Source organism: Thunnus maccoyii, chromosome 20, assembly GCF_910596095.1.
Source record: "Thunnus maccoyii chromosome 20, fThuMac1.1, whole genome shotgun sequence".
Taxonomy (NCBI): Eukaryota; Metazoa; Chordata; class Actinopteri; order Scombriformes; family Scombridae; genus Thunnus; species Thunnus maccoyii.
The window spans coordinates 5,853,109-5,876,889 of NC_056552.1; the positions used below are offsets into that span (position 1 = coordinate 5,853,109).

The 23,781-nt window shown below is 37.8% G+C and overlaps 3 protein-coding genes across 5 annotated transcripts in view; 2 read left to right on the forward strand and 1 right to left on the reverse strand.

Moving 5' to 3' along the window:
- The first annotated feature begins 8,600 nt into the window (after window positions 1-8,600).
- Window positions 8,601-13,762, forward strand: LOC121887360 (NACHT, LRR and PYD domains-containing protein 12-like). 2 transcript variants are annotated; one of them, XR_006092960.1, is made up of 5 exons: window positions 8,601-8,720; window positions 10,797-10,970; window positions 11,549-11,722; window positions 12,740-13,317; window positions 13,560-13,762. XR_006092960.1 is itself a non-coding variant. In XM_042398097.1 (4 exons), the coding sequence occupies exons 1-4, from the start codon at window positions 8,611-8,613 to the stop codon at window positions 12,744-12,746; spliced, it is 465 nt and encodes a 154-aa protein (XP_042254031.1). In that variant the 5' UTR covers window positions 8,601-8,610; the 3' UTR covers window positions 12,747-13,762. The 2 variants fall into 2 exon arrangements, 1 of the variants encoding a protein (XP_042254031.1); XM_042398097.1 differs by having other exon boundaries at window positions 12,740-13,762.
- A 782-nt stretch (window positions 13,763-14,544) lies between these two features.
- Window positions 14,545-19,583, forward strand: armc7 (armadillo repeat containing 7). Of its 2 annotated transcripts, XM_042396960.1 has the most exons (4): window positions 14,545-14,751; window positions 17,156-17,299; window positions 17,431-17,792; window positions 17,977-19,583. In XM_042396960.1, exons 1-3 carry the CDS (start codon window positions 14,673-14,675, stop codon window positions 17,775-17,777), a joined length of 570 nt encoding a protein of 189 aa, XP_042252894.1. In that variant the 5' UTR covers window positions 14,545-14,672; the 3' UTR covers window positions 17,778-17,792; window positions 17,977-19,583. The 2 variants fall into 2 exon arrangements, with proteins under 2 accessions (XP_042252894.1, XP_042252893.1); XM_042396959.1 differs by having other exon boundaries at window positions 14,546-14,751; window positions 17,431-19,583.
- Window positions 19,584-20,206: 623 nt separating this feature from the next.
- Window positions 20,207-23,781, reverse strand: part of acsf2 (acyl-CoA synthetase family member 2) — a 37,127-nt gene continuing 33,552 nt past the window's right edge. The window contains exons 14-16 of the mRNA XM_042396957.1: window positions 23,231-23,341; window positions 23,052-23,120; window positions 20,207-21,046 (exon numbers count right to left, since the gene is read on the reverse strand). Of these exons, the coding sequence (XP_042252891.1) occupies window positions 20,984-21,046; window positions 23,052-23,120; window positions 23,231-23,341 (243 nt within the window). The 3' untranslated portion in view covers window positions 20,207-20,983. The remainder of the gene's footprint in view (window positions 21,047-23,051; window positions 23,121-23,230; window positions 23,342-23,781) is intronic.

Genomic DNA, 23,781 nt, shown 5'->3' on the forward strand with positions numbered 1-23,781 from the left:
ACATCATAGAAGACTAAAGAAACAAGAAAATATTCACACTTGACAAGCAGGAGTCAGAAAATTTTGACATTTTTTCTTAAAAATGACTCAAAATTATTGATCAATTGTGAGAATAGTTGGCAATTAATTTCCCGTCTACCGGTTAATTGAATAATTGACTAATCATTGCAGCTCTAGAAAAATGTAGTTTTTGTATGGAGCCCCTTAACGTCTAAGTTTTGGACAGACATACAGAAGTTTATTTTTTGATTAAACTGGGGATTCTGTTACCTAAGTTTGAATGTAATAATAACTGTGTGATTTATAGTCAGTGTCATACTTTTAAATGGCTATTCAACCATTCATTTTACACATGAAGATTAGTTTACTTGTTGTATGAAATCGGTTTTCTGTTTTCTGTTGCTCTGCTGCAGCTTTTTCAACTGAGAAAATAACCCTGATGATGTCATTGCGATGTCATCGTGATGTCATCAGGGTCAACCCGGCATCGCTTTGGGGACAAATTTCTAACAGCAACTCTGTATAGAGAACTGGAGGAAGGGTTCAACAAAAGACACTATCAAGTTGCATTATGGAAATTGGGAATTATGTAGGATCTAGTACTTTTGGAGCTTGGCCCATGAATAGGAACTAAAATTTAGCGTATTTCAGCCTCTGCAACATTGCAAGATTTTTACCATAAATTATTTTTCAATCTGTCCCCCAACTTTATTTAAGTGCAGTGCCAAAACACTGGAGTACCTCTTTAAATTATTTCTCAGTTATCCCCTAACGTAAATGTTTTTTTGGTGGAAATTAATTTATGCATTCACAAAAAATATTTTGTTTGTTTTGCTGTTGATGTATTCCAATTGGTTTTAAACTATTATCTATAATTTACTTGTACACTATTACTTATTTCTGTATTTTACATAATTTGGAATATTTGTATGCAAAATAAGCACCTTGTATCCAGATACTGAATGATATCTGTACGTCTGTTGATATATTTTAAATTTTTTTTTAAAAAACAACTATTAATCATTCCTCCTGTTCATACTGACCATTAGAAGATCCCTTATTATGCACTTACAATGTAAGTGATGGGGGACAAAATCCACAGTCCTCCTTCTGTGCAAAAATATATTTAAAAGTTTATCTGAAGCTAATATGAAGCTTCAGCGTCCAAATGAGTCAAATCAAGTAGATATCTTTCAACGTTACAGTCTTTTTAGTGCCAAAGTCTTTTAGTTACTATACTTCCACTGCAGCTCAACAGGGAAACACTGTCCAAGGAAACACAAAGAGGGAATTTGATGCTAAAAAGACTGTAAATGTGTCAGATATCCACTTGATATGACTAACTCAGACTGCTGAAGCCTCATATAAACTTCACATCAACTTTTAAATGACTGTTTGGACACTGGATTTTGGCCTCCATCACTTACATTGAAAGCACATTTGAAGGGGATCTTTTAATAGCCAGTGTGAACAGGAGCAATGATTACAGCGAGGAAAACCTCTTTCACTGTTCATATGGACACCTGACTGTTGTTTTAAAACATACTTGAGAAATTGTGAACTTGTCCGTTAATATTTTAATAAATAAACAGTAGATGGCACCAACTGTCAGCATGCAGGAGTATGTGAAGGACAGAGGACCAAGGTGCACTGAAACAGCCAATTTAACGTTAAATATTCAAGATTTCCAGATGATAACGAAGCGAAGAAACACAGAACATGCGATAAATCACCTGTTAAAGAAAGCAGTCGCTAGTCCAACAATCAGCGTCCCAAACAAGATTGGCTTCGTCAGACGCTTCCCCGCGGACAGGTTGTGTTGCTTCATTATAGCCAAGTTTGTTAAGTGGCTACACGCCGAAATACAAACAGAAAATTAACCTACATGAGATTTCTAGCTGACCTTCCAAGTGACCATTAGCTAACAGAACAGCTTCTACACACCTCCTCTTGACGACACGGAAGTCAGCTTCTGATTCGGCAGTTAAGGAGAAAGTTAAGGGAAACTTAAATTACAGAGCTGAGCGACCGATTCTCCGTTTTTTTTTTGCAGCTCTTACTGTTGTGAAAGCGTGTTAGGCATTTTAGGTGAAGCCTTCGCGTTGAATGAAACCCACTTTCTATTTCTGAAAATGCAAAAAAGGGAGATTTCACATCTAGACCACAGGTACATCTCAAGTCTCTTAATTGCATCTACGTTTCTCTTGCGTCTTTTCCTTACGTTAATTCCTCCCACTGAGGATGCAAGGAGAGACGCAAGGAAACTATGCGAGGAGAGAGGAATCGAGGAAATTTGTTTTTAGAAAGATGAGACGTCCTTTCCTCTGAAGCGTCACGTAATATTGTGATTGTGAATTAATTTTGTAATAACCCAGAATATGATTGGAGTTTCTTTTGAACACTGGAAAATATTTATTAGGCTAAGCGTTTCAGGGAAAATTGAAACTATGTAACTCATATCAAACCCTACACCCAGGAATTTTCAGCCTCATATGTGACTGAATGGAAATTACAATACATCATGTAAAATTGAATGTGTTTAAAATTTGTTTCTTACTGAAAGACAGACTCTCCCTGACTTTAATTTTATCCAAAATAAAAGTTAATGTGGGAAATTACAGATCATGAAAAGAAGAATTTTTCTTATAAATGAAGAAAGTTGTTTATGATTCTTTTGTTGTTCAGACCGTCAATTAAGTCAAGTGATACAATTGAGTTTACTCTGTAATCTGTCTCCACTCAGTGATGTTGTGATGTATCAAATCAGTAAGATTAGCTGCAGGTTAGTCAATCACAATTTCTAACAGCAATATTATAACACTGCAATCTTCTAATAAAAGCAGGCTACTACTGAACAGCTTGTCTGCTACTGGCTGGTCTTTGGTGTCAAGTTATTCTGAGAGATACCAGTTGGTACCAAACACCAGCCAATAGCTCTATTTCAAAACAGACATGTGTAAACATCACTGATTTGAAAGATAATCATTCTCTCAGTTTTTACACACACACACACACACACACACATACACACACACACACACACACACACACACACACACACACACACACACACACACATATACACACACACACACACTCGTCATGCAATGTCCTGCAAGTGGCGGTAACATTACTGAAACTGAAAGTGTTCAGTCAGTTATTTCAGACTCCATTTTGAGATGATGGAGCAGAGCAGACAGACGTCTAACGCTGGGTGAGTTTTAATAAAACATTCTTATTTCTTATTTTACCATGAAAGTCTCAGTCAGTTACCTCCCTGAGGACTGAAGAGGCGGGATGAGTCAGAATGAACTTCCGTGGATATAACTTCCTCGTGTGTGGTATTCCCCATTTTCTCTGTCTTTGCTGTGACTCTTGTACTGACTTGTTTCTCTTGAATCATGCTTTCTAATCTCACAATCAGTTTTACTGGTTTACTTCTCAGACTGACTTAAGTCCACAAGATGAATGTTTGTGTGGAGGAAGAGGAGGACAGAGCAGAGCCTCCCGTATCCAGCTGTCTGTCTATGAAGAGTGACCAGTCCAAAGGTCTACCTGAAATATTCAGTAATGAACCTGGACCCTCAGACTCAAAGTAAGAGACTGTATCTACTGTAAACTGACCTGGTGGAAGGATGAAGACAAACTGCTCTGTTAAGATATGTCTATTCATTATGCAGAACTATTATAATAGATGTATTGTGTAATTTATGTAACTATTATTATAGATTATTATAGACACTACACATAGTATTTCTGTAGCAACCTCAGAACATCATCCAGGTGTTCTAGTAACTTGTGAAACTGACTGAGAAACAGTGGCTTTTTTATTTGATGAAGCAACCAAATTTGTATCTTGCTTTTCAACTTTTAAACTCTAAAGGTAGGTAAAGGTAACTTCAACTTTTGTGAAAACATGCAACACTGAACACTCTAATGTCAATTTTATCAAACTAGCACGTGAATGCACCACAGAAACAACTCTTGTACACACAGTTAAGAGTCTTTCTTTAGTTGTACACAGTGTCATTGAAAGGTGACCTTCATAATGTATAGACACTTTTTATTTTCATTTTCAGCATCTTTTAACAGAGAATCAAAACGTATTCCCTTCGTTACCTCCTACAGTTTAGTGGTATTTGATTTCAAAACAAAGATTTAACATCAGTGACGGCTAGTTATTCAGTAATTCATTCTTTATGATACAAAATAAACACACAAAATGTGTTGTCCACCTCATTCATTTCATATATACAGAGTCTGCATACAATCATACTGTTGACACTTGTTGACGACTGTTGAGTCACCTGTGCAGGTACATCTCTGACTACATATGCACAAGGAACCAGAATGAGTTAACATGCAGCATGGCTGTCAATGTCAATTCCTAACACCACTAGTATAACACTGCAATCTGCTGGTGAAAGGATACTACTGAACAGCTTGTCTGCTATTGGCTGCAGCAGACATACGTGCACATCACTGATTTGAAGGATAATCATGCTCTCAGTTTTGGAGCAACAGTTCTCATAATGCTTTAGGAGGATATAAACAGGATGTATAGCATAGCCATGGATTCAACAAGTTAGCTGTGGGCTCCAACTTGAACCCATTTTTTAGCCTTTTGTATTACATCCACGTTTCAGTCAATTATTTCAGACTCCATTTTGAGACAATGGAGCAGACAGACAGATAAAAACTGATATCTGATGCAGGGTGAGTGTTAATAAAACATTCTTATTTTACCATGAATGTTTCAATCAGTTTCCTCCCTGAGGATTGTAGAGGGGAGAAAAGTCAGAATGAACTTCTGTGGATATAAAGAGAGGAAAGGAAACAGGGAGATACTAACTTGTTTGTGTGTGGTATTTCCCATTTTCTGTTATTGCTGTGACTCTTGAAGAAACGTTTTTCTTGAATCTCACAGTCAGTGTTACTGGTTTACCCCTCAGACTGACTGAAGTCCACAAGATTCATTTTTGTGTGGAGGAAGAGGAGGACAGAGGCGAGTCTCCAGTATCCAGCTGTCTGTCTATGAAGAGTGACCAGTCCAAAGGTCTACCTGAAATATTCAGTAATGAACCTGGACCCTTAGACACAAAGTAAGAGATTGTATCTACTGTAAACTGACCTGGTGGAAGATGATTCAGTCAGGATGAAGACAAACTGTTCTGCTAAAATATTTATATTCATGATGCAAAACTATTATAATAGATGTATTGTCTAATGTATGTAACTATTATAATAGATCATTATGGACACTACAGATAGTATTTCTGTAGCAACCTGACAACCTCCATGTCAGAATTTATGCTTCAAGATAGGGCTGAATGATATTGAAAAAATATCTAATTGTGATTATTTTGACTGATGTTGCAGCTGAAATATGATTTGTGATATTAGAGGGAATGCTCATTTTTAAATCATTATTCTTCTTTTAATTGAAAAACATATTAAAATGATTATGGTGTGATTTTTGCAGGGATCTGTACCAAACAAAGATGTTTTCTTAAGCCTGTAGAATATGATGTGTAGGCCAGAACATCCCTGCAGCATGGTAATATTTCATCTAAAGTGGTATTTTGACACATTGCTCTTTTGACAAATATTTTGCCTTCTGTAATTTGAAAATTGCAGTAGAGCATATTGTGATTTTGATAAAAATCTTGTTTTATGATCAGCCCTACATCAACAAGATATTCATACATCTTTGTCCTAACATTGAAGTCACTGTAAAGATCTGCAACTATTCAAAACCTGAAAGAATGTGCTTCAAATGTTTAATTCAGTTTATCATGTTTTACTCAAAAAATACCTCAGATCAGCTGTTATGAGCTACCAGATGACGTGTTGAATCAGTGCATATCATAATTGTGAAACGTGTTGAAGGTTACTTGTAGAAAAGCTTTCCTCACTTTGATTATGTGTGTTTGAGTTTTCTCTTCAACTGTTTATGTAAAATATGGTGAAAAAATTAAGCTCAAAGGTCCACTTACAAATGATTTGGAGCTTGCAGTTGAAAGTTCTGCATTATTAGTAAGTGGACCTGACAAATGCATGTAACACACTTTTACATGCAGTGTGTCTTCAACTGCTGGTCTAACAATATTTTTAGAACACTTCTTATCTCAGTTCAAACCTAAGTAACCCAAGCTAAGCTGCCCAAAGGGACTGTAAACAGTAAAGGACATAATCAGCTCTCTTTAATGGAAGGTTTTTTCAGTAAAGCAGCTGCAGGAAGTGTTGAGTTTGTATTAATGGAAACTACAGGCAGATCACTAAATGTTTAGTAAGACAACCAGATAAGAAGCACAGTTAAGGCTTGTTTTCAGCAGAGAGACAAATGAATCTCTTTATGTCAGTTTACAAGACTTAAATGTGTGTTTATGAAAGCAGGAGAGTTTAAATAAAATGAATAACCATTTTCAGAAATGGAGCTACATTTTTACTGTTCTCTGTGACTGTCTTACCTTCTAGACAGTGTCGGCCAAATCTTAATATTTTTCAACAACAATCAACAAACAATTTCAGTGATTAAAAAAATGATGTTTTTACAGAGAGAGGAGTTGTGTTTCTGTGGAGGAGCAGCTGTCCTGCTGTTCTTTGTGTAAGGACGTCCTGAAGGATCCAGTCTCTACAAGCTGGGTACACTGGTTCTTCAGAAAGTTCATCACCTTATACTGGGACCAGCCTGCTTCATTAGGAGACTCCTCCTGTCCCCAGTGTGGAGAAAGATCCAAAACAAGACCTGGTCTGCAGACAGACAGTCAGACCAGCACTGTACAAAGTAAGACTGATTGTTACTGTGTTGGTAATAATGGATAATTATCAGATTGTCTTTGTTTAGTCTCCATTTTTTCTCTTTTTCTAGTGAATATTGCTCTCTTGGAGGAACATAAGATCTATCTGAGGAGGAGATGCGAATGTGTGACTGAAGGAACTGTTGAAGCAGGAAGTGAGACCCTCCTCAACAGTATCTACACCGAGCTCTACATCACAGAGGGACAGAGTGAGGAGGTTAATACCCAACATGAGGTGAGGCAACTTGAAAGAGTTTCCAAGATGAAGATCCTCTATGACACTCCAATCAAGTGTCATGACATCTTTAAATCCTTACCTGACCAACAGAGACACATCAGAGTCGTTCTGACAAATGGTGTTGCTGGCATTGGTAAAACCTTCTCAGTTCAGAAGTTCACTCTGGATTGGGCAGAGGGCTTGGAAAACCAAGATATCAGTCTGGTGATTCTGCTTTCTTTCAGGGAGCTGAACTTGATCAAAGATAAGAAGTACAGTCTCCTCATGTTGATCCATGTTTTCCATCCAACATTACAGAAGGTCACAGCAGAGGAGCTCGCTGACTGTAAGGTTTTGTTCATCTTTGACGGTCTGGATGAAAGCAGACTATCATTGGATTTCATGAACAGCAAGGTTGTGTCTGATGTCACACAGAAGTCACCAGTGAACATACTGTTGACAAACCTCATCAAGGGTGATCTGCTTCCCTCGGCTCTCATCTGGATAACTTCCCGCCCTGCAGCAGCCAATCAGATCCCTCCGTCATGTGTTGATAGAGTAACAGAAGTACGAGGCTTCACTGATGCCCAGAAGGAGGAGTACTTCAGGAGGAGATTCATTGATGAAGAGCTGTCCAGCAGAATCATCTCACACATCAAGACATCCAGGAGCCTCTACATCATGTGTCACATCGCTGTCTTCTGCTGGATCACTGCTACAGTTCTGGAGCACATGTTGACTACAGACCAGAGAGGAGAGCTGCCCAAGACCCTGACTGACATGTACTCACACTTCCTGCTGGTTCAGACAAAGAGGAAGACGCACAAGTATGATGAGGAACATGAGACGAGTCCACAGGAGCTGATGGAGGCTAACAGGGAAGTTCTTCTGAAGCTGGGAAGGCTGGCATTCGAACAACTGGAGAAAGGAAACATCATGTTCTACCAAGAAGACCTGGAGCAGTGTGGTCTTGATGTCACAGAGGGCTCAGTGTACTCAGGATTTTGTACAGAGATCTTCAAAAGAGAGAGTGTGATCTTCCAGAAAACAGTGTACTGCTTTGTTCATCTGAGCATCCAGGAGTTTCTGGCTGCAGTCTACATGTACTACTGTTATACCAACAGCAACACTGAGGTACTGGAAGACTTCCTGAGAGAAGATGACAAACACAGGGAATCAAAACCAGAGTCTTTACTTGAGAAGATTTCTAAGTATTTCAGAAACAGTGATCGGCGTGAGCGATCTCTGGATGTCTTTCTGATGGAAGCCATGAAGAAATCTCTCAGAAGTGAAAATGGCCACCTGGACCTGTTTATTCGCTTCCTTCATGGCCTCTCTCTAGAGTCCAACCAGGGTCTCTTAAGAGGCCTACTGGGTCAGACAGAGAACAATCCAGAAATCATCCAGAGAGCCATCAACAACCTGAAGGAGATGAACACTCATAATATATCTCCTGACAGAAGCATCAATATCTTCCACTGTCTGATGGAGATGAATGACCGCTCAGTACATCAGGAGATCCAAGAGTTCCTGAAGTCAGAGAACAGATCAGAGAAGGAGCTCTCTGAGATCCACTGCTCAGCTCTGGCCTACATGCTGCAGATGTCAGAGGTTCTGGATGAGTTGGACCTGAAGAAGTACAACACATCAGAGGAGGGACGACTGAGACTGATTCCAGCTATGAGGAACTGCAGAAAGGCTGTGTAAGTCCACATATGATTATCAACATTATAAATCAATCACTGAAGAACACAAACATCTCTCATGTCCAGGTGCTCAGTCCAAAAAGTTTTAGCTTCTTCCTGTTGCCTCTGTACCCAACTCTGAAGAGCGTATTTGGGATTGAAACGGTGTACTCTTTTATCTTGTAACAAAGATAAACATCTTTGATTAAGGGAGCATTTTACAGTCTTGAGAGTCATTGGGAAACAAAGGATCAACATTATAAAGCCAATATTACATCAAGGATATCAATATTACTGGAAAGTGTAATGTAAATGTATAGTGCATACTGTAAAGTGTGTATCACTTTACATTAGAGATGCACCAATAGAACCAATAAGAACAACCAATAATTATTTGTTTGCTGTGGCTGATACCAATACGATAAACAATTTTATCAATCCTTAAACAATGTAGGTTATTGTGGTCTGTAATTTACACTAGCCTTGTGCAACCAGGTAGCAACACAGAGAGCAGAGGAGAGAAAGGCAAGAGAGGCAAGATTGTACAGACTACTATAATCTACTCTAAAACCCTGTCTGCTTTGTTACTCTCAGTCCACTCCAATACCAACAGAAGCCTTAAAAAACCTTTTAAAAAAATCCCTGTTCACAACTGGGTTTAGAATGATGTCACTACTCCACAGTCACTGTAAAAAGGCTCTGCAATAACAATAATTACTTTTTCTAATTTCTTGGCCAATAAAATATCAGCCACTGACATCATACATCCCTGCTTTACATGCATGCACATTATAAAACTTACAAACTAGTGTGTTTGTGTGTTCAGCTTGTGTTACAGCTGCTTGTTGCCAAAACTGTACACCAGTTATTCTTGCAACAATTGTCCTTCAGTTGTAACAAAAACTTTGAGAGCAAGAAAAACTTTGTAGTTGGTGTGTTTACACTTATGAACACAGTTATTCTGTTTAGTTGTAAAGAATGTTAAATTTTACAATGTATCCTTCAACTTCTAGTTTTAATACAAACCCAGCAAAAGAATTTCAGGACTTTAGGATTTGTGTTGAAAAACCTTTAAAACTCAGCATTTTATCACAACAGACAGCATTTTACAGTGCAATATATGGAGCTACTGACTTTCACAACTCACTAAAATGTTTAATGTCCAAAATGCCTGAACAGTTGGTTTCACTTTGAATTTAGTCTACAATGGAAAGAGTTTGATATTTGTAAGAAAACTGTTGAAATTATTGGACAATTTAATGTTTTTTAATTTTTAGTATGGGTGTAAACTCAAATCTGTGAACCAAATGGGAAAAAGTTCAAGACTTTCATTGCATTTTCAGGAATAATGTATTTTATATTAAACATTGAGAACACACTATTTTGTAGGAACTTACACATACAGTCTCTCTCTCACACAAACTTTAAAAGTCATACAGGAGTACAGACAAAGACAGTACATCATATTTCCAAATTCAGTTCGTATCTTCAGTTGTGTCTGAGCTGCCACCAACAACAGGTGACACTTCAACATGTGCATGATGCTTCCTATCAGGAGATGATGTCACTTTGTGTAGCTGCACCACCAGTTAAAAGGGAAGTCATGTGAAAGTCTGGTGTTTGGCACTGATCACAATCAGTCAGCAGTGATGATGAGAGTAAATCTGTGATTAGAAATAAGTGTCTCAGTAGGAGGAAAAATATTTATATTTCTGTATTTACTCAAATTCTATAGCGTGTTAAATGAAATTATATGTAATAGTTCCCATTTACATGGAGAAGATACAAGTAATGCACAAGCTTTTTAATCCAACATGTCTAATTAGATCCGTATTACAGACTTGATCAAGGTCAGCAGCATTTTATCGATCTGTGTTGACATGAATAGGTGTCTTAATGTTGTGGTGACATTTGTATGATGTCTGTAGAAGGCTGACATCATGATCCACAATAACACAATGACAAAGTCAGTCTGCTCATTTTAGGGAAAAGCTCATTGATTAAGACATAATAATGTTGAACTATACATTTAAAACCTGAGCGGAGCTTAAGGATTATAATGGATTTTTTCTACACAATTTCTTATTTGTTCAGGTTGAGAGGCTGCAGTTTGTCAGAGTTCAGCTGTGCTTCTCTGGTCTCAACTCTGAAGTCCAACCCTTCCCATCTGAGAGAGCTGGATTTGAGTGAAAACAAGCTGTGGGATTCAGGAGTGAAGCTTCTGTGTGATTTTCTGGAGGATCCGCACTGTAAACTGGAGACTCTGAGGTCAGACACCTTTTTTTTTTTTTTTTTACTTTTTCGCTGCGATTAATATTATGTGAAAGTTGTGATGACACTAAACTGCAGACACAGGGATGATTTTTATGAGGTAAAATCCCCTTGAGATGTAGACATTTAAATGCTGTTTTCAAATAGTTAAATACCATTTACTTATTTAATTTTAAATCATAGTTAACACTTGAAAAACACAATTTCAAACATTCATATCTTTGTTTTAATCAATTACGATAAAATTAAAACATCTGTGACCACATAGACTTTATACTGATCCACACCGAGCATCTTTTTGGTCTTCATATTTAATGTAACATTAAAAAAGCTCTATTGGGTAATTCACTGTTAAGTCACTGTGTCTTTATTGATGTAGCAGAAAGTTGTCATTAATATTAATGAGAGCTCTTTTTCACTGTTTGTATTTGATAGTTATTAACCTAGTTTGGGGTTTCTGTTTTCTAAACTTCTACATTCTAAACCTTCTTCAGTTCTGAAGAGATTATGAAACATTGAATGATTTCAAGCAGGAACTTTGTCTTCTAAAATGACATCATTTATTCTTTATTCAGATTGAGTTGGTGCTGGTTGTCAAGGATCAGCTGTGCATCGCTGGCTTCAGCTCTGAAGTCCAACCCCTCCCATCTGAGAGAGCTGGATCTATGGGGAAACAACCTATGGAGTTCAGATGTGAGGCTGCTGTCTGATCTTAAGGAGAGTCCAACATGTAGACTGGAGACTCTGAGGTCTGTAGAGAGTTGGAGTCAGTCTGTGGCTGATTTCAGTAGTCTTGTATTAAACACAGTTAGTATCAAAGCAAAGATCCAGTATTTCCTGCTTAACCTCCAACCCTCTCAGCTGCTGCATTCTTCAGTGAAGCTGGGAGAGGAGAATGTTAAACAGGCTTCAGGATTGGACAGAACTACAGAGAGAGAGAGAGAACAGTCAGCCAATCAGATGATGTGAAGATGACTGTTGTTGTTGTGTTCATGTCTGCAGGAAATAGAGCTGGATTACAGCTGAAAACCTTACAAGATGTATAGAGACAGTGGTCCTCATTTATCACACTGTTGTAGCATTAAATCCAATCTGAAAGTGTTTGTGTTCTCATTTTAACACTAAAAAACTAATCAGTTTATCTTTTTTCAGAGCTCTAAGATCAGTCTGACTGAAGCCTGCAAATCAGTGAACCATCATTACGTTTAATAACCATGTGGACTTTATACAGACAAGAACCTCTGCTGAAGTCCAGGAGTCATATCTTCATGTGTCCATCACTTATTTTGTTTCCTCCAAATATTTTCAGTGACAGCCTCCATGTTTGTCAGATGATATTTCCAAAGCAGAGAAGATCTTCAACAACACACAGAGACTCTGACTTTAACTTTAACAGCAGGTCACATGTAACAACAGTAAATGCATCACTAAAGTGTTTCTGCAGTAATGATGTGTTCATGACTCTCTGCAGTTAATTTCCTATGTACTTCAGTGAAATCTGCAGAGTAAACAGACTAGATACCAAAAGTCTCTGCAGGTCTGTGAGCTTAGAGCTCAGTGTTTTCACTCCAACATGTTAACATAAGAGCTGAAAGGAAGCTGGCTCCACTGCACAGCTGTTCCACTTCTGGTCTGAACAGAACTGAAGGCCCTGCTGGCTTTATACTGGATGTGATGTGTCACTGACTGACTGACAGCTGATGAGTCTCACTGAACAATGATTTATGACCTCTACAACCTCCTGTTGTATCTTCTTCTCTCATCAGATGGTGATGATCTCTGTAACAATGTGCATGAACATCCAGGAGCATGTGTTGTGAGAGGATCAGCTGTATCCCGATGATCCAGAGAGGTTTAAGCAGCAGCAGCAGCAGCAGCAGCTTGTGTGTAGAGAGGCTCTGACTGGGTCGTGTTACTGGGGGGTAGAGTGGAGAGGAAAGCTTCATCCAGCAGTGACTGACAGAGGAATCAGAAGAAGTAGAGATGACTCTCAGTACTGCAGTCTGAACTGATCTGAGAACAGCTTCACTATCAGACACAAAGTCAAGTCCACCATCTCAGTCTGGCTTTTGGACCATCTAAATCATCTTCAGCAGGGGCTTGTTTAGAAAGACTTTTTAAAGTCATATCTTTGTATTTAAATTTTAATCCTCTTTAAAACTGAGATTTCCTTCCTTTTTGCTTTCCAACATTGCAGGCTGAACTCCTGTAAAGATTACAGGCACTGCAGTATTTTGTGTTGCAGCTCCACCATGTGTAATGATGCAGTGTTGCAGCTACTTTCCAGATAATATTTCTTATCACTTTATATCTTTCAGCAAAGAATGCAGCAGTCAGCCTGCAGGTAAAGTCAAGTGTCATTAATATTAGTGCTCAGTTTCAGTTCACCTTTGTTGTTTGTTGATGAATTCTGTAATTGATTGTATTAGTGCTATTATTAAGACACACCTCACGGTATCCACAGTCTGTCTCACCTGTTTCCAAGTTGTCAGATATAAAGACATATATATAATTCAGCCCTGGTGGTGGTAAATGAAACTTATTTGTTCTCTCTAGATTTTCAGTGTATTTCTTTTGACTATTCAGGTGTTTTGAATATACACCAGATGCTTGATGTACCCAGGACTAAACTTTCTCTACACAGCTTGTTCAATTTCAGCTCTTGGTGTAAGTATTTACATTATTACAGTAAGTGCATTTATGAGTCTGCTGCCTTTGAGTTTGTCATCTTGTATTGTCGCAGAAGAGATTACAGCCCCTGAACATGTTCCTGTTCATATCGACTGTCAGTGTTTCAACCAGCATCTTTGTTTCATCATTGCATAAGTTGTTTCAGGTGCTCTCCCTGCCTTGGGCTTACATGAAAGCACATGGAGGGGCAGAGAGCTCCCAGAAAGAGCCATACTACCAAATATAACAACTGCTAATGGCTATAAGTTTTCTTTTCAACTAAAGTGGTCTTGACTGAAATCTAAAACGGTGTTATAAAGAATCTGTAGTCTCTGGGATAATCTAGTCCAGATTTGACCAGTCTAAGTATAGTGGTTTTTGATCTGAACCTGGTCAATGTGGTCTAAATGTGAAAAAAAAAAACAGTAAAATCCTTTTTTGCGTTTCACAAATAGAGTAAAGGTTTCACCAATCTGAAAGTGGGTTTCACACAGCGTTTAAGCTTTACCTAAAATATCTAACACGCTTTCACAAATGTAGGAGGTGCAAAAAATGGAGAATCGATCGCTCAGCTCAGATCTGCACTACGTTAAGTTTCCCTTAACGTTTCCCTTAACTTCCAATCTGAAGCTAACTTCAGTGTCGGTCCTTCCTGTCATGCAGTTACTCACGTATCATTCACTTCCGTTTACCAGTTTTATGAAACAAGATAACCACCTAGGTTAACACACACTGTAGATATAGCACTGTTTTGAATGTGTAAACTTGATTAAAATTGGATCTGATATTAAAGGCCGTATTATAACGGTGTTTTTTTGATTGCTTTTTTTTGTTTTTTTTGTTGTTTTTTTTGTTTTGTTTTTTAAAGCGGAACACATGTCTTTTCGGGAAGCCGTAGTTCTGTCGGACTCATTAAAGGGACGAACCTAAATATGAGCTAGCTTGAGATGAACGTGTGTTTATGTTTGTTGAAGCAGGTGTTTTCCTGCTGGAAAAGGGTGAAATGAACAGCTTTAATTCCTGGTAAAGATGTGGAGGAAAGGCTCGTCTGACCGGTTTGAATATTTACAAACTCTGGTCACTGAGTTTCAGGACACAGACAGTGAAGGTGGGTTCAGTAAAGTTTTATTTGACATAATTCAGTTTCCTAAATGCAGATCTTAAGAACCATAGACAGTACTGGGATGTATCCAACGATTATTTTCATTGTCATTTAATCTTGATAATTTTCTCGATGAATTGATTAGTCTTTTGGTCTATAAAATGTCAGAAAATGGTGAAAAACGTTGATCACTGTTTCCCTAAGCCAAAGATGCAACCTAATATATCTATTGTTCCATCCAACAGTCACAACCCAAAGATATGAAATTCAATTAGAGCTGCAACAGTTATGATCAATCAGTCGTCAACTATTTTGATAATCAATTGTTTTGAGTCATTTTTTAAGAAAAATAGTCCAAATTCTCTGATTCTAGCTTCCGAAATGTGAATATTTTGTGATTTCTTCAGTCATCTATGACAGGAAACCGAATATCTTTGAGTTGAGGACAAAACAACAGTCTAAAACGTCATTTTTAGGCTTTGGAAAACTGATCAATATTTTTCACCATTTTCTGACATTTTCTGGGCCAAACAACTAATCGATTAATTGACTGATTAATCGATAATGGAAATAATCGTTAGCTGCAGCCCTAAATTTAATATCTTAGAAAACTAAAGAAACTAGTAAATATTTATATTTATGAAGCTGGAAACAGAGTTTTAGCATTTTTTCTTTACAAAATGACCCAAAACGATTAGGCTAATCCATCATTAAAATAGTTACGATTCATTTTCTGTTGATCGATTAATCGACAAATTGTTGCAGCTTTTAACAGAGTATTATTTAACAAATAGCTAGTTTAATCATTTAAAGGCTCAGTCCATAATGTAGACAAAACAGTTGCCTCCTATCACTCAAAACACAGCATTAGAAACTGCTGTCTAAAAAGTTTTTAAATACACAGACTAACACTTGAGATTTTTCAACTATTATTAAAGATCCACTCCAGATATGTTTTAAGACAAGTAAAATCAATTTTATTTATATAGCCCCAAATCACACCAGCAGTTATCACAGGGCAATTTTCACATAGAGCAGGTCTAGACTGTACTCTTTAATTTACAGAGATCCAACATTCCCCCATGAGCAGCACCTGGTGACAGCAGCAAGGAAAAACTCCCCTTTAACTGGAAGAAACCTTGAGCAGAACCGAGTTCTAAGGGGAGAGGGGAGAGAGAGACACAGAGAAGCACAACAACAATAATAACAATAACAATAACAATAACAACAATAGCAGAAATATGACTAATAATAATAGCAGCAATGGTGAACGTCAAGCTGGACAGCAGTCGGTCGGAAAGCACAAAACTAAGGGGGAAGATGCAAAATCAGTAACATGTATTAATGATACATAAATGTATACAGATGGAGAGGGAGAGAGGAGCTCCATGCATCATGGGATAGCAGACATAAAAATGGCAGCTTGGAATAATAGTTTGAGTCTGATATGGTTTTTTCACAAAAAGTTAAATTACCTATTATAACACTTACTCCTTCTCCCTTATTGAAAAAATCCTGAATCTATGAATAATCAAACATTGTTCACTTCAAAAGTGTAACTGTTGCACACAAGAATTTTTTTCTGTTGTTGTTTGCTTGAGGGCATCTAAAAATATTTGTTTTCATCCTTTATTTCACAGTTTCAATGAACATTTGAATGAAAAATGAGAAAAACAAAATCAAAACGTCAAAAATAAATTAAGTAAAAATAAATTAAGGTAAATAATCCATAACAATTATTTAAGCAATAATACAGACAAAAAGAATTGTTTAGAAACTCTTGTCCAGTCTTATGTGTATATACCCGTAATTTATGTTGTCCAAAATGACTGATTTCGTCTTAAGAAATTTGTTTTATTTTGATTGTATTTTCCCTCTAGAACAGGATGTATAACAGTGACTTAGTTTGTTCATACAGAGCATTTCATTTGCCTGTAGTTTCCCTGGAAAAATTGTAAAGAACACTGTCCTCGACGTGACAAAGTATGGGGCCTACATCGTACAATACTTAATTAATTAACATAATAAATCAGTGTAACTATTTTGTGACGGGAACCCTGAATTAAGTGAGAACATTTTCATTGTTATCTCAACTAAACATAAAGCTTCAGTTTGTTTCCACACATTTTTACAGTATTAAATATAAAGGAGGATGCAGTGTAAATACCCATATCAATAATATATCAAATATCAATTCCAATATTTAAGGGTTAAAATGTTATGTCTTATTAACTTCATTTTTTTATCTAATTAATAAAGGATCCCTTAAATTAGGTTATTAAAGAATTGCGACAAAGATATTTTCTGAGTGGAGCATCTTACAGTTAAAAAATACAACCTGTTAGTGCTCTCTAGTGGTGTGTTTTTCTTTAAGTTGCTCACATAACACAATATCTTTTCATTACATCAGAGGCAAAGGAGCAAGTGCTGGCTAACCTGGCCAATTTTGCATACGACCCGAAGAACATGGAGTATCTGAGGGAGCTGCAGGTGACCGACCTCTTCTTGGACATGCTCACTGAGGAGAATGAGAACTTTGTGGAGTTTGGGATGGGTGAGTATCACATCCATATAATGACAAATTTTCCTTAAAATACTCTACACTATCCCTCTCCTACTGTTTTTACATAAGCAAAACAATCAGTGTTCATTACTTCAGTGAGGTCTCTTGTGTCCTGTTCTCAGGGGGGCTATGTAACCTCAGCATGGACCCTGAATGCAGAGACATCATCCTGCAGAGTGGTGGGATCGCCTTGATTACAAATTGTTTGTCAAGCCAGAGGGAGGAGACCATCCTGTCAGCCATCACTACCCTCATGAACCTCACAACGTCGTCATCACGCTCTGAGATCACTGATCCGGCCATACTGCAGTGCATGCTGCGCTTCTCCCTGTCAGAGAGCCCCCGCCTGCGCAACCTGGCCGCTGTGTTTCTGCAGGACTGCTGCAGCGAACAGCAGGTGGCCCGAGCAGAGCAGCAGATGCAGGGACAGCAGCAGACGGCAGTCGGCATCCCACTGCCCAAAGACTAAGACATTACAGCTGCTGTAAGGTTTTAATGAGGTTGTTTTTTTACAATGGATAGGGGGAAAGTCTGCTCTCTATGAGAGTATAATAGCTTACGTGGTATGGTCAAAAGTGCACACCGCAAAATACCAACAAGTTCAGTTCATTACAAAACCATGGACTTCAATCTGCTGCTATAACAGTCTCCACTCTTCTGGTTTTTAGACTTTTCACCAGACTTTGGAGCCTGGCTGCAGGGATTTTGCTCCAATTCAGCCGCAAGAGCTTTAGTGAAGTCCAACACCGACGTTGGGTTAAAAGGTCTGGCTCGTTGATGTCGGGTGGGGTTGAGGTCAAGGCTCTGTGCAGGCCAGTCAAGTTCTTCCACACCAAACTGGGAAAACCATTTTTTTTGGACCTGGCTTTGTGCACAGAGGCACTGTTTGTCATGTTGAAGCTGAAAAAGATCTTCAAACTGTTGCTGCAAAGTTGGAAAAACACTGTTAGCTTTAAGATATCTCTTAGTTGCCCACATACATTGACCATGAAGTGTATCGTTTAAGATTTAGAACTTTTAATGTTCTTATTAGTGTTTGGGACTTCAAAACACAAAAACAAGATCCCTGTCATGTTACAACACATGTAAAAGACTGAAACAAGTGTAAAAAGCAGAACAGGACAGTGATGGCTATGACAAAAATCTGATCACAACCTGTCAGCATCCTGTCATTTTAAGAGCATCATATTTTGTTTTCTTTGTTGACATCTTGAGTTGTTTTGTGCATCTTTTATTCCCTTGAAAATAGATTTAGCCTGTCAATATGTTCCAATGCTTTTCCACAGTTGTACATGTCAGAGAAGATGCTTGAGTTGGAAGTGTTGTGCTCTTTCTTACCACACGAGGGAGACTAGACAGTTTTTCTTGAAGTATCAGCTTTTGGCAACACAGACTATAAGTTAATTAGTTAATAGAGTTGATTACTATAGGCACAAAAACAGCAGGAAGACAATTTAGTGTATAGAGAGAATTGGCCACATCTCTCGACTAAGTCATGCTTGTAAAAACAGGCTCACCATCTATTTTCACCCCAAAAATGTACATTCCTTTGGGTTTGAAGTGATTTCCTCAGACCTGGAGTAGGTTAAAGCTAACTGGTTGCCTCTTGCACTTGGCGCTCGACATAAGAATACCATGTCCTGAGACATTCGATCCAAACCCAAAATATGTCAAATAAAAAATGTAAAATAAACCTTGAGGTTCTTTCTTAAGAGCCAGGAGTGCTGTTTGTTTTCTTCTGGGCTCCTAAGAGCTATTTCTGGGCTGAGTCCTTCAGGTCTAGACAGAAGACGACATTCGATCCTTCAGCCCAGCGTCAGGTAGGCTGCACATGTACTCGGGTCAGACTCGAGAGGAAATTCTTCACAGCTTTGGGTGTGTGTCTGTGATACTCGGTCCTGTTAAACACCACAAAGACATTCCAAAGGCTTAAGAGGCGTACACCTGCCACTGAGATCAATAAAAATACCTCAATTCTTCCCGTAAAAAGAGAAACACCCATGCCTGGTTTTAATAATGTGGTATAAAGTTTATTTCAAGTTGATGTATAAAAAGATTTTTCTAATTCTGCTAGATAAAAAAGAACAATAGAGAATGTGATTCAACAATTACAAAAAGTTCTGCACTGATTTTTAATAAGCTGTATGTTGCAGCCTAAAATAATCCTGTCAGTTCTCATCCAGCTAATTTGGCGCTGATCATGTAATTGCGATTTAATGAGGTGGGTGTGTTGGGAATCCTCCCAGCATGCACTGGGGCAATAAATTCATTGACAGAAGTATGATTTTTATGTGCGATCCTTTATTGTTACTGCTGTTATTTTATTCTACATTGTGCTCCGCAATGTTTCTACTCTTTCGACACTTTCATCACACACTATTAAACCTTTTAAAAACACGTTTAACTGCATAAACAACTTTTAGCAAAGTGAGTTCTGCAGTTAATCATTTAATAAGTTTTATTGTTCAAATGTCAAACTAAACGTTATGTTCTGGCTCAGTTGATCCTTTAACAGTCAGAATATCCAAAACTAAATTCCTTTTTAGTGCACAAAGCTTTATTTAGTTGTATATTGTATCATGTATGAGTAACTCTTCATTATAAAAATTGATAAATTGATAGTTATACCGATAAATGATGAAAAAAATATCAATAACCTGGATATTCTCATCTAAAATCATATCAACATTCTTTCATTATAGATCTGAAGAGGTGAGACATTTTTATCTGAAAATTAGTTCATGTTTGAGGTTTATCCTAAAACACTTTGGTCATGATCCAGCTAAGAGTCAATAAGCCTGCACTTTAGCAGGTTTGGGTTTAAAGACGTGTTGCCATGACAACAGTTCGAGATTAATTTTAAGACAGCTTCAAATAACCAAAAAATCCAGACTCAAGTTGAATTGCTAGGATTTTAATCTTTATAACTCGGTTATCCACGTACGAAGAACAGGGCCCTGAATAAACAATGTGTTGGTCTCTCTGAATACTTTCTGACTTCCCTGCTCCGTGTGTGGCTCTCGGCCCACAGCCCATCGGTTCCTAATGAAGATGTGAATCTTAAAAAACTGATTACAAATATATATATAAAAATATATTGTTTAATTTTTTAAAAAGGCTCAGTAATTTCCTCAAACAGCTGGGCACTGTGGTTTGCAGTAAATGTTAGTCAAACAGGTGTAAATAGTGCATTTGTTAGGAACTATTTTCAGCTGCGGATCGATACACATTTGGTGCTCCGGTGTGTATTTACAGCAGCGGATCAGTACATGTGTTATTGACTTAAAATAAACCACAGCATGTGTTTATAGTGATAAAGGAACAGTACAACAGTGTCATTCTTATGCGTTTCAGATACACACACAGTACTTATTAATAGAATTCATTGTTTTTTTTGGTCTTTTCATTTGATTCGTTGATCGTAAGAAAAATGTAGAAAATGACTATAATCTGTTAACAGCTGGTTACAGGAAGATACACAATCATTTGGCTCAAAACATGGCTTTATACACATCTATCACGTCTAAAGAAGGCACAGGGCTATCTTTAATACATTTTTAAAAAAAAGAGGTTCTAAAATGTACTGATGGACGGGTTTGTAATCCCAACTGGTGTTTGTGGGATACAACATGGAGTAATTAATCTCCCTCCATATACAGGATGAGTTATGGCCTGTCATTTTCCTTTCTTCAGTCCCAGTTGCTCCTCAGCCTCCACTTTTAGTTTTTGCTTCTGGATCTGAGAAGAGAAAAAAGAACGCGGTAAATCTGTTTGTAAGTTGTTCCTGCAGGTTGTAAGTTGTGGTGAAGAAGACTGCAACTGGACGCAACAATTTGAATGTTATTTTCAGGGAATAAAAGTCCAAGATTTTTGAATAATGAACAAAAACTAAAAATCTATTCAGTCAGAGTTGGGCAACATGACGATGTATACCATTAGGGGATTTAGAAATTGTTAAACCGTCAGAGATTTAGCTATAGGTCCACTGATTATACCATAGTAGGTATCCCTTCCTCTCTTGCTTCCTATTGTGCAGACTAAGGGACAAAATGAAGACCACTGAGAAGTTGGTGGAGGCTATGTCCTTGCCAAAGTCAGCTACTGATCTGGCCAGCGATAAGCCAGCGCTGGTAACTGAGAGGCCAGCAGTGGGAAATGACGCATGAATCACCAACTTGGTCGAATGAATAATCGGCTTCTCATCTCTCATCACCGGCTTATCATTGGCCAGATCAGTAGCTGGCTTCGGAAAGGATATAGCCTCTTCCGACATCTCATTAGTCTTAATTTTGTCCCTTATCCTGCGCCATAGCTTTGAAGTTTGAAGATTTAACAGCTATAAAACCTACTCCTCCCCAACAAAGAGTCATAATATGAGATACTGCTCTAAACTAGGCTAGTTCATCTAAGTAAGCTCCTAGCAGGATGGTTTATCTTTTAGTGTTTTGTCTTTGTTATGATTTGATTCAGCTACTGCGTTATTTATTTGGTATAACAAACTCAGTTACTAAGATGTTGGAGCATCAAGATTTGATGATTTTTCAATTACAGGAAACAGGAAAAAGTGAGTAAATTAGCATTAGCTACAGCTCTCCGACTAGCTTTAACTAGCTTTAATTAGTCAGTGTGGTTTGGTTGGGTTTTTAACTCTGTTTTGTAGGCTTTATTTATTTATATATATGGCATAATAAGTTTCATATAGTAAAACAAAAAGTCAGATTCTGGTCTTAACTCACTGGATTTGCAGGATTTTTTAATCAATGTGATTTAATACCTTCATTTGTCGGACTATTTCATTTACTGAATTCACTAAAATAAACATTCCCATTTGGGACACAAAGTGATACATTTCATGTATCTCTTTCATTGTACATAGTACAAGTATTTTGGGCTGCATCTCATATATCAAAGGTGCTATACAAATTAAGTTTTAGTATAATTATTATTGCAGACAGAATTGCAGTAACTGTGTCTGTTCATCACATTATCTCTCCCTGACCAAACAGAACAGTTTGGCCAAACACTTTTGAGAGGGGGGATTCACATCTTCTGAAAATCCCTGCTGCCAAAAATGCTCTGTTCAAGAGCAGCCTGCAGTACTTTGTTGCCACTATCTGAAATCAGCTAGACGGGGAACAAACTAATCTGCAGGCTTTCAAATGTAAACTGAAATCTGGATGCCAGTACACTTCACTGAGAAAGTATGCTGACTAATGCTATTATTTGATGTATTTTAATTGTTTTATTGTGTCCTATGTTGATACCCAGAATTCTCTGGAAAGCACCGTTAACACTGAGTGGATTAACCCGGTGAAATAAAGTAAACTGAATTGAAGGGAGTCCGGTTGATCTGACATGCTGCTTGGGGGACAAGGTCTGCTGCCCCTCCTGGGTTCACCTAACAGAACATTGTGTGCGTGCAGACTAGCTAATAGCTCCCTTTCCCTCCTGTCTGGGGGCATGCAGGGCAAGGCTGTTCAAACACAACGCCATGTCTACAGTAAATTACTTTAAACGGTGTCCCATGAGAGAAACACAAGGAGCAGAAGGGAGTGGATGTTTTTGTGTTCGTCCCTTCCCTAATTTATCACAGATTATTACAGCAGTTGCTAATTATAGCTCTGACTGTTCTTTTACTCATATCATCTTAATAAACACAGTAATATAAAGTTGTATTCATGTCATTTATACTGTATTTAGGAATATATGAGCTCAGCTGAGAGGCTGGGATTTGGGAAATTACCTTTCCAGTAATAGTGAGTGGGTAGCTGGTTACAAAAAGTACGTAGCGAGGAATCTTGAAGTGGGCGATCTGAAAAGAGCAGATGAAGAAGGAGGAGGAGCATGAGTCAAAATCATCTGACAGGAAGATAAAGAATTAAATAATACCTTTTCATTATGAAATATTAAATTGTGCCTCACCTGTCCCTTGCAGTAAGCTTTGATTTCTTCTTCAGTGCAGTCTTGTCCATCTATCAGTTTGATACAGGCACAAACCTCTTCACCCATACGGTGATCATCCACTCCAACCACCTAACAAACAGACAGAAACAAAAAAAACATGTAGCTCTGCTGGAACAGGGGAAAACAGTAAAGTCAACACATATAGTGTACGGAAACATAATCAGAAATACATACAAATTCTCAATTATTTCATGGCAAAAACTATATTTATGTGAAGATTACTGCACTCATGACACACAGCTAAGGCTCAAAGTGGCAAAAAAGAAAAAAAAAATTAAGTAGGAAAAAATGACGGCTCTACAAACCTGCGAGTATTTGATAATAAAGTGTCTTTCTCTTGGGTTAATGTAACACTTAACAGGAAATGTTCCATAAGACATATTAGAAAACTGGATGACACTGGGCAAGATGGGCGGACCCAGTCAGCCCACATCAGGAACAGAGGATTTTTCAGTCTTCCATTTTTAAATCCTCAGGTAGAAGCCACAAAAAAGTCTACATTACATCTC